At 45.7% G+C, this 10,637-nt stretch overlaps 1 protein-coding gene across 1 annotated transcript in view; it reads right to left on the reverse strand.

Annotated features, from left to right (window-relative positions):
- Nucleotides 1–10,499, reverse strand: part of ABCA5 (ATP-binding cassette, sub-family A (ABC1), member 5) — a gene marked incomplete at its 5' end in the record, with an annotated part of 14,043 nt that extends 3,544 nt beyond the window's left edge. The window contains 17 exons of the mRNA XM_009873036.1: nucleotides 1–62; nucleotides 593–768; nucleotides 949–1,040; nucleotides 1,135–1,252; nucleotides 1,349–1,475; nucleotides 1,981–2,072; nucleotides 2,596–2,670; nucleotides 3,124–3,261; nucleotides 3,515–3,628; nucleotides 4,495–4,665; nucleotides 5,015–5,128; nucleotides 5,730–5,867; nucleotides 6,803–6,936; nucleotides 7,741–7,910; nucleotides 8,182–8,383; nucleotides 9,264–9,383; nucleotides 10,360–10,499. The exon at nucleotides 1–62 is cut by the window's left edge and continues 32 nt beyond it. Coding sequence (XP_009871338.1) covers nucleotides 1–62; nucleotides 593–768; nucleotides 949–1,040; nucleotides 1,135–1,252; nucleotides 1,349–1,475; nucleotides 1,981–2,072; nucleotides 2,596–2,670; nucleotides 3,124–3,261; nucleotides 3,515–3,628; nucleotides 4,495–4,665; nucleotides 5,015–5,128; nucleotides 5,730–5,867; nucleotides 6,803–6,936; nucleotides 7,741–7,910; nucleotides 8,182–8,383; nucleotides 9,264–9,383; nucleotides 10,360–10,499 — 2,183 coding nt within the window. The remainder of the gene's footprint in view (nucleotides 63–592; nucleotides 769–948; nucleotides 1,041–1,134; nucleotides 1,253–1,348; nucleotides 1,476–1,980; nucleotides 2,073–2,595; nucleotides 2,671–3,123; nucleotides 3,262–3,514; nucleotides 3,629–4,494; nucleotides 4,666–5,014; nucleotides 5,129–5,729; nucleotides 5,868–6,802; nucleotides 6,937–7,740; nucleotides 7,911–8,181; nucleotides 8,384–9,263; nucleotides 9,384–10,359) is intronic.
- Nucleotides 10,500–10,637: the final 138 nt, after the last annotated feature.

The following is a 10,637-nucleotide window of genomic DNA, read 5'->3' on the forward strand; positions in this document are numbered from 1 at the left end:
CCACACCCAGCTTCTTGGTCGTCTTCTGCAGGTGGTCTTTCAAATCGAGAGCGCTCACGATGCTGCGGAAGGGAGAAAAGCTGAGAGGGCTCTGCTTCGGCTTCCCCCTCACCTCCCGTTATGCAAACAGGTTCGTTGGAAGCCCTCGGTTACAGATATTTGTAGATAAAGTATATGAAATAAAAAGCAGAGCAATAAGGAGAATCAGAGCTGGGCGTTTCCACACAAAACCACCTGCCCCCGGTCCCAGAGGAGCCGGGGGTGACAACCCAGACACAGCTCCAAGCCCTGGACTCCCTGTCTTGGCAGACTCTACAAAGGTCATCACTACCACTTCATAACTTAACAATAAATGCACATACATATACGTAAATATATATATATATACACACACACACACACAAATGCCAGCTGAATTTTGTGTGGCTGAAACTGTATCTCCTAATCTACAAAACTGCATTTGCTGAAAAGATCCAATTAAACTTAAATGAAAGAAAGATTGTATTAGAAAAACTGGAAACAACCACTCCCACTAAGAAAAATATAGCTAAACCTTAAACATTTATACAATAACTATAATAAAACTCCTTACCGTTTTATGACTTCCTTAACATCAGAGGGACTCATTCCTTTGATTGCACCATAGATTTCAAAGTGCTCCTGCAACGTAATATCTGGCCAAAGAGGATTTATCTGAGGACAGTACCCCAGAAACTTCACTGAGTCATCGTCACTGTTCAGGCCAAAAGAATAATCACCCATCAGAACCTGCGAAGAAAAGATACAGACCTTACTCAATGATATGATAAGATTCAGAAGTGTTTCTGTAAAGTTTTAGCCCAGTTTTATCATAGAATCATAAAATCATAGAATAGTTTTAGCAAAAAACACTTGGGAATGCTTGCAATAATAAAAAAAAATTAAACAGAAAAGATAAATATAACATACTTGCCCACTGGTTGGCTCAATCTCGCCAACGAGCATATTAATTAATGTGCTTTTCCCAGCTCCGTTGGGTCCCAACAAGCCCAGTATTTCTCCTAAAGAAAGGATGACACACGACATTGCCCATGAGGTCAGATAACAGGATTCGAGAGTTTTTTCAAATAAAACACCAATTCATTGAACTCCAACCTTTTTTCACGCAGAGAGAAACATGGTTGGTTGCCACTTTCTTTATTTTTCTCCCCAGAAGAAACTCCTTTCTCTCATCGAACTCTTTGTGCAAGCTGCTGACCAGGATCGCTGGCATCTAGGAGAGAAGAGAGACGCGGCTGCAGATCCCAGCAGCTCGGGGAAACCTCCCGTGCCGAGGTTCGGGTGGTGCCCGAGGGTGTCCGGCTTTTACCTCCTCACTTTTGGGGCCACTCAGGATTTCTTGGACTCGCAGCCTCTCCGCCTTCACGTCCTCATCCTCGTTCTCGTCACGCGGCGCATCGGGGAACTTCCAGCTTTTGGGTTTCGTAGAACATTTCCTGAGGGGGAGAAAGCAACACGATGCTCAGCGTTCAGTCGAGGTGTGCTCACGGCTTTGATGCAGAAAACCCAGGAGTAACGCATTTCTGCAGCTCTGAGAAACCCCTAAAGAGCAGAAAGAGCTGCGAACGCTCCCAAGTCTGTCATCTTTATGCCGAGCTCTCTGTTGGGGTATGGCACTGCCGAGCAACCGGACAGGCAGATCCCCCATTTTTATATAGGGGATGCCCTTATAGAAATCTCAGTTTTGCACTGATAGAACTTAAAATGTAGTAAAAAAAAAAAAATAAAAAAATTCCGCACCTCAGTGACTCAATTTCAGACACCTGAAGTTAGGAGAACAAATTCTTTAGACATCTGGGATGGGATATAACCAAAGGTATTTTATTTTCTGCAGTATCCCCCCTAGTTATACACTGCCCACTCCAGTCTCATCACGAGCATCACCTCTCAAAAGGGCTTCTCTGGACTACTGCTTTTGAAGGCTACTCAAGAGAGACACACCTGAAAAATGGATCCTCTCTGACCATCCTGCCTCCATTCTTCAGCTCGAAACATCGCAGGAGGAAGAGCCACACAACACACTGCAAATAGGGCTAAAAGAGACAAAAGCAGCACAATTACTCGGAGCCTTCCGAGGCTGATGATCCCACAGGTGATCCCACCAGCGTGACAACGGACAGGCAGCTCCAGTTCTTCATCACCACAGAAGTGCTGGTGTTTCCAGAAAGATGAAATATCATTAATGCTGCTCAGCGACACCGAGGACGTACATCCAGCTTAGATTTAATGGCAATTATTGGGAGTTTCTGGAGAGAGAAGCGACTGTGTCTCCTGCTCTGGAGCTCCTGTCCCAGCAGCATGGACTCCCATAATAATCAGGATTAATATCAACACCATTAATAGGACTACTGAAGTGGCAGATGTTGAGCTGGCAGGCACAGCAGCTTTTACTTACGCTGTTCACTCTGCAACAGGTCGCAGAGCTGCAGGCTCCAGCGACGCTGAGCGTTAGATCAAATCTTTATCAATAAAGATGCCTGAACAGAAGGGGCCTCCCAGCAGGAGTCAGTAATTCTCTACAGCAAATACGGCAGATAATCAAATAACCACGCTTACAGCTATAACTGCCACCAGCAGCCGGTCCCATGGGTCGTAGTATCCGCCGTTCTTTCGTTTGCCTTTCCAAGAGACCTGGCGGCACAGAAGAAAAACGTTCAGGTAAATCATCACCTACCAGAGACTGCATGTTCCACCCCGCTCAGTCAATTTAAGTCGCGTGTCTCAGGCACTTTCTGAGCTCTGCAGAGACCCTGCTTGCACAAATCTGTCCCCAGTAACTTCCAGTAAGGTCCCTGGTTTAAAGCCACCGACTCCCAACTAATCCATCTCCCAGCTCCACGTGCTGAGAAAGGTACAGATTTCCTTTAGATATTTAATGGAAGACCTGCTTCTTCCCTTCTTTTAAAACTGCAACATTTGTTGCTTAGGGGAAAAAGGCGACTTTTCACCAGGAGCTGCTATTCTTCACGTGATAAACGGCCACGACACGTTACACCCCGAAGCAGGGAACTGCTGCCCCGTTCCCGTGAAAAACATCCGACCAACCCACAAGCGCTCTGGAGAGGATCTCCTGTGCCCTCTTACCTTTATAAAACAAATCAGACAGCCAATAAGGGGATAAATAGGAATAAAGATGGAGAAGACAAAATGCAGGACGGTGGTTACCAGGTAATAGTCCAGAAAAAAAGCCACTTCGGTGACAACCGTACAGAGCAAGGCTGTCTGCACAAAAGAAAAGGGGGAAAAAAAAAAAAGTCCATTTTCATTCACTCTAAAAGCACATTACCTAAGTCAAGGCACATTTTTTAAAGCTTTTACCATTTAGGATATGGAAGAAATAAAGAGACATTGGTAAATGTTTCAAATTTCTTACGCGTTAAGGACACGCAGTTAAATAAAATAACTGGGAAGCCTGTTGTGGCTTTGGAGACAATCGACCCTCCCAGAGAACTGAAAGCAAGGTAAAGTTACTCACCACTGAAAATATAAATGACCAAAATTCTTTCGTATTCTGGACTTTCCTAAAGGTGAAGGAGACCACGTAAGTGAAGAGCACGACTGACGGGACATAACCAATCAGGCAAAAAATCTGCAAATAGTGGAAAAGTTTCTCAGGAAATGTACAGCAAGACCCCAGGGGTGAACTTCTGTGTAAGTTATCAACTTTAGTGTGCTACGTAAATCTGGACTCAGCTTTGTCACTTAATTTGATGTATTTTACCACCTCGGTACATAGAGCACACGCTATTAAAGACAAAAATAAGAATGCACGGATAGGCATGAACCTCACTCCCTCAATCTTCCCTTAAACCATTTTCCTATATTTTATAACACCGGCTCCCATAAATGTCGACCTGAAGATATTGGCAAATATTGCAGGAATTCCACCTTCAGCCTTAGCATTTTTTGCAGAAAATAAAACAAAAGGTTCGATGCGCTGCAAGAAAAACAGCCCTGAGGTGCAACGGTCAAATCCCAAACCTGATTAACTCGGCGCTTCTGGGAAAGCAGCTAGGAAAATCTGATTCTTCTCAATTACAGCCAACATATCTCAGGGAAGCCTGCTCTGAATGTAAAAGATGTGAAAGACTCGTAGTCTCTTCAATTCCATCACGTGCTGCAATTCATTGCGGAGCTGGTACGAGTTCAAAGTCACCGTAACCTTGTCACAAGCAGAGGGAGCAAGCAGAGCAAGAAAAGATGGAGCATTTCCCTGGGAGATCCTGGTATTTTAAAGCTGCAGTTCTGACTGAAACGCCAAAATCCGAGTATTTTTTGAAAAGCAGTGCTATTTTGCGTTTGATGCAGCCTGACTGGGGCCTCCCAGCCAGCAGCCTTAATTAGGCACCTTCCGCACGGACTGCTTGGAAAACATTCTGACAAACCACCTGAGAAAGCTAAACGCTTGCGTAAAAAACCAAAAAAAACCCCAAACCCCTATTCTCGCATCCTCACCACAGCAAGGAACTTGCCCACGTAGAAATAAACGCCGTAGTGGAAGGCGAAGAGGCTGCCAATCATCAGCACAAGGATGGAGAAAAACAGCGGGAGGTCAACGACGGCTTGTCCGGTCCAGTAAGCAGAGGGGTAAAGCCCCGCGATCTTCAGCTGCGTGTAGGCTCTGATCTGCAACAGGAAAACGCAACGGTAACCAAGTGTTAACGAACATTAACGTCATGCTAATCCACCTGGTTTTCCCCCTTGAATATGCTGTTCTTACGCCGGCGTGGTGGCAGCAGCATGGCACCCAGTTTCCGCCCATTTTTGCTGCAAAAAATTATTTCCAAGGAAAGCAAAAAAGGCTTTCCCCAAATCTCCTCTATGCCAGGCAGCAAAGAGCAGTCACAACCACGCTGCTGCGCTTTGCGCCTCTCACAGCAAAAGATGCTACTTCAAACAACTCTCAGGGGTTTACCCCAAATCCCAAGGTTTTTGAGCACTTGCGCAGTCTCTGCCTCAACGCCTGGGAGTTTACCTTATGGTTTTCCGCGTTGTCCATGGCAAAATAGGGTGGCATTCCAGTAATAATGATCCCTAGCAACACAGCTTCAAAATAGATCTCCAGTCGGAAAATCGTGTCTGGAAGATTCTGAAATATATATCAGATTTCTTCAACGTCGGAACATGTGCGAGCCAAAACAAAAGGTGTTTAGAATTGGAAGGTAAATGTCAAAACATATATTCTGCATATCTCAAGATCATCCAAGCTGCGGCATGAAGAAAAATACCTATGGAAGGTTTTGGAGTATTTAAAAGAATATCTCAAACTCCTAGAGCATTTTGCTCCTGCAGCAGGTCCTGTCCTCTCCTATAGACCAGCCCGGCTCTGCAGAGGCGGCAGCAGAGCTCCAGCATCCCTCCGAGATGGGCAGGTGGCACCTCTAAAACCCTTGACAAATTCCCAACAGGACATCTTCCTTCCGAGCCCTTCTTTCCTCGACTTCTACAGGTGGCAGAGTAAAACCTGGGCACCTTTCAAGTCATCCTTCAATCCTGCAAAAGCTCTGTAACCACCAAGGACCCGCTCCAGGGACTTTGGCTACTGGTGCTGGTGCCACAGCCAGCCCTGACCAGCTTTTCCCTCGTTTTTCAGCACGGTTTTGGCACTCCTCATCCCAGCCCAGTGACACTTTCCCACCCGTGCTGTCTCTCCATGAGATTTTGGCTGTGCAACAGCGGCTGCCGCTCACCTGTATGAAGGGGTTGCTCCAGATTTGAATGCTCTCTGTCACATTTAAATTGCGCAGAAGCAGGTTGCTGACGATGTTCATCAGAACTGGCAAGGAATGCACCATGGTACTGTTGAATACGATGGAGAAAACGTAGCCCTGGGAAGGAAAGTATGTGCTATATTAATTCTTTTTTGCACAAAGGGTAATACCCTGGGAGGGTTCTCTTACGGGCTTAATTAAACCTGAACATTGGGAAAAATCTTTGCATAATAGGGTACGTTTTACAGGAAGCTCTGGGCAGTTATAACACGCAGCCTAATTCAGGAGAACAGTCATGCTCATAGAGAACAAATTATTTGAAATAAATTCCCCGCGTGTTTTATGCGATCGTGACGCTATGAGCAGTGATGCTCCTGACAATTCTCGTCTGAAACACAAAAACACAGACGACCTGCACCTGTATGTTCTTGCTAATGCATTTAAAAACCAGACAGGCAAAAGTTCACGTTAGCCAAGGGCTGCCTTGTCACGCTAACGTGAACCGTTTGCGATGAATACGAATGGCAACAAGAGACAGAGCTGGGGTATTGCAGAGCAGTTCCTTTGCTGGAGATTAAACACGACCCCAATGTTCAAATTTTTCTGATACTCTTTCGGTCACCATCCTGAAACGACTTCTTACAACTCAAGAAACTCGCTTCTCTTTACACATGAGAGCACCATGGAATTATACTTCTGGCAAATTGTGTAACTCAGCCACCATAAGTAAAGAAAAATAAATTCCTGCGCCAGGTCTCTCGTGAAGTAAAATATTTCTCTTAGCTTTTTGTATCCTTGTGGGGAAGAAGGGGCGATGGGAGTTTTATTAGCCCACCACAACTGTCGTTATGGAAGAACATTTACTTTGATAATATTTCCATTCTGTTAGTGCAAGTCCTCTTCCCAGGCCTCTTGTATAAGCAATATAATATGGCATTATTTGGTTATATGACTTAATACGTGCTTTTCAGGCAAGAGTACAAAAAATCCATCCCCCAGCCAGCTGCTGGTCTGCCCTTTGGGACACGACTGAGCCCGTCTGTCCGTCTTACCTGTCCGGACGCCAGGTCAAAGACGTTTAAAGCTGCGCTGTGAGGTGCAGCTGAGACGTAATCACTGTCGTTGAACATCTCCAAGAGTATGTTCATGCTCTCAAGAGAGTGGACAATGTCATCGATATCCGACCCTGGTGTAAGACAGAGAAAACACGATCACTCATCACCAGCCTGGAGTATCGGACACAAAATTATTGATGCAGTCTCTCACTGATGTAACCCTACGACGAAGGGTGAGTGTTTCCTTACACGTGCCCACCAAAAAGAGTCCCCTGCTATTCTGATCAACACGAATGATTTTATTCTGGCTTCTCACTCAGCAGCCTCCAAAGAACTCAAGAAAATTGTTTGTTATATTCTCCAATCAGTCTGTGCACGTCTAACTCAGCAGCGAGCAAGCAGAGCTGCCAAGGAGCATTATCACAAGTTTTAGCTAAACACAGAATTAGGTAAGAGAGCAGAAAATCAGCAGCACTTTTGATCAATGTCTAGAGAAATGGAAGTGTATTAAGCAATTCCCAACAGCTCAAACTCATTTCTATCGTGCAGATCGCTGCTAAGTGCTTTGAAAACATCCTAAATTGAAACAAAAAGTAATTTTTCAAAATGCTTTGTAGCAGGACTTCAGTGATGACATATTTAAATGTCTCCTTACCCAGTTCCTTCACACAGGTCCTCTGTCTCAAAACACAGCAGGTCAAAGGCTACCAGACATGGGATGAGGAGAAAGACCTGAACCAAACTCTATGGCACAAAGGAAACTCACTCTACCACCTCTGGGGAGCTGGAAACTCTTCACTTGGCTTAGTTTCAAGAGAAAAGTTTGTTCCCAAGCCCAGAAGAAGCACACACCACCCTTCTCCACTACATGAAATGCTACGTTGAAGAGAGGTGGAGAGCGGAGCCACCCCCCAAGCGCGTCTCTGCTCTCCTACCTGTGGAGTTCTGCAGCAGGAGACGGCTCCTGTACTTGTGAGAGTTCTCTCCAGGCTTCAGCAAGTACAAATCTGGGGAAAGTTTGATAGCAGCTACAGAATTTTTGATGATGTGGTGTATGAAAAACAACAAAATCTGAACTACAAGAAAAATCAGAAAAAGCAACAACCTGCAAGAAATAAAAGTTTCGGTTTTATTAAAGCTCAGCGGAAACCAACCCAGTTTATGTGCATGCAATTAAAACAACATCTCCCTCACCTCCCTCCAAAAGCACATATTCAACAGTAATGGTGAGCTTCACACTTCTTGGATTTTAAATGTAACGATGGGGAAAAAAAAAAATTTAATCACATCCTGCCCTTTCTCTGGTGTTATTGAGAAAACACAAATGAGAAAGCCCCAAGAATTCCATACACAGATAAGAAAGTCCCAATACTTACATAACTCTCACGCATTTATTTTCCCGCTTGAGACTAAGGAAATGAACTTTAGCTATGGTGGAAACCTGCTTCTTCCAGAGAGCTCTGTTGCTCATCGCTGGCACCTTCGCCTCCGAGAGCATCAGCAGGCTCTGCTCCATGTCGTCGAGGGATTTCGTATCCACTTCCTCCGGCACTTGCTGGGAATTGAACACGCTGTAATCTGAAAAAGAAGAAAACAAACCTCTGCACATCCGACAGAGCTACAGCAGGGCTGGAGAAACCTGGAGGCATCATCGACTCCTTCCCCTGGCTACTGCAGAGACCACCTCAGCTCGTCCCACTCTTAACCCCAAGGTCAACGATGTTGATCTACCCCAAAGCTCCGAATTGCAAGCGCAACAGACACTTGAGGCAGATGATATAAATTTCTGCCACACAAAAGGTGCAGCCTTGCCCTGATTTCAGCCCATTAGCCTCTGTGTGCGCCCGTATTATTCAGTCCCAGCACACTCAGCTGCTAAACCCTCTTATACCCATGCAAAAGCTTTGCAGAGCAGGACAGTTTACTTGTCTGCACCACACAGAAAGATTAAGGTAGCCTGAACCATTCAAAACTGACATCAAAAGAATTGATTCATTCTGGAGTAATTGCAAGCCATCCCAACTTTTCATTTGAACTGCAAGTTAATTTAAAGGAGGGGAGGAAAGGCAAGTTCAGCCAAGTGCAGGCTACTAACATCGCTGCTCACGCAGAAGGCTGGAAATAAATTTTACACCCTTGAAAGTAAGCTCCATTAGGAAAATAAAATACATTTTAAAAAGCTAGCCATAAAATGTGCAACTGTAAAGCAAAAAAAGTTAGATAAGTACACTGGATGAAAAATTAAGTACTGCATTAAAATGCCTTCCCCCCGAACTCGCTGGTTTTGCCTTTTTTCCATGCTAAAAAGCCGCTGGATGTAGCATTCTGCCAGAGTATTTTTTTATGCTTACCTCCACAGCAAAACTCCCTCTGGCAGTGACGTGGCATGGGCAGCTCTCCACTAACTAAGACTAAATAAAATATGAGGGAAAACAGGAGAAGTCACAGTCCACCCCACCTGCTTGGTCGATCTCAGCCTCAACTTCCAGCTTCAGATAGACATCTTCCAGTGTCGTCATGGAAACGCCGTAGGTGATAACACCCAAGTGGGAATGAGTGTCGAGGTCAGAAAACAAGCCTAGAGACAGAAGTGAAACGTATTGGTCACCCTGAAACAGGATTAGATCGTCTCCCAAGAGATCTTCAAGCCCTTCAGAGGCATGCCTAAAGCCAGATCTGTTAAGCCAGCTTAACTGGGCAGGAGATCTGGGATGGCATGCGTAGCCTGACGACCAAAATTAGGTTGGGAGTGAGAGCACTTATTAGCACTGTGAGATAAGAAAGTGCTGTTGGGCTCTTGCACGTCCTACGAAGTGAAGGATTTGACAAAACCAGGAGCTTCAGAGCCAAGGTCACGCAAACACGTGAAGCAGGAGGCGAAGCTGGATACCCAACGATGCTTGTCTCCTCAATTTCTTCTGCCCCAGCAGCTGAGGCATATCCCTAACCTCGTCTTCTCCTTAAAATAGTTCAGGCACATTGCTTCAGTCTTGCATAAAGACGTCTGTTTTTCTAAAGTACACACGGTGGTTGCTAAAGGTAAAGCTAATCAATTATTAAGTGGTTAAATGCAATGACGGGAAAAAAACCCATTTATGAAAGATGAGCTGCACATTCGCATCAGTATTGACCCTCCCTTAGCCTTCCACCCAGCCAAAGGACACACTTTCCCTTCCATTTTCTCCTGGGGGGCGAACACTGAGCCCAGTGTGGGACTGGTCAGATAATTGCTGCCATCTAGCGAAACCACCACATCTGCTCCACGCTCATTAAAACACCTCGGAACAAGATGACGCTTCTGCAGTACAAGGGGATTCTCAGACCAAAGGTTCTCTTCTGCTAAAGCCTCTCCCAGCACACGCTGCCGGGTACCACAGGCGTGTCCTCAGTGGCCTGAGAAAGGTCCCACTGCCCCATCACCAGCCAGCGAATAACATATAAAAACACCTGAAGGCAGAAGCAACAATTTAACTTAAATTCTAGGCAACAGTCGAGCTCAACGGGTTTCTCTCGTGCAGCCATTCAAGCCCTCGGCACCACGGAGGTGTTGGTACCTGCGAACTTGTCCATGTCCTTGAGGGGCAGCGTGTACACGAGCTGCTCGTCGTTCTCCTGGATGAGGCTGGCGGCCGGGTTGGGCTGCCGGATCAGCGAGGTCGTGGCCTCCGTGTTGCAATAGGCGTCGATGTGCATGCTGAGAAAACGCACGGGGAGAAACCGCGCTTGTAAAGGTTGTTCCTTCTCCTGCTACAGGCGTCTGAACCATCAGCCAGCAGAGCACCACATGTTCAGGATGAAGATAAAAGGATCTTTTCATGGCGGTAAGAAAGGG

Source organism: Apaloderma vittatum, unplaced genomic scaffold, assembly GCF_000703405.1.
Source record: "Apaloderma vittatum isolate BGI_N311 unplaced genomic scaffold, ASM70340v1 scaffold13927, whole genome shotgun sequence".
NCBI lineage: Eukaryota > Metazoa > Chordata > Aves > Trogoniformes > Trogonidae > Apaloderma > Apaloderma vittatum.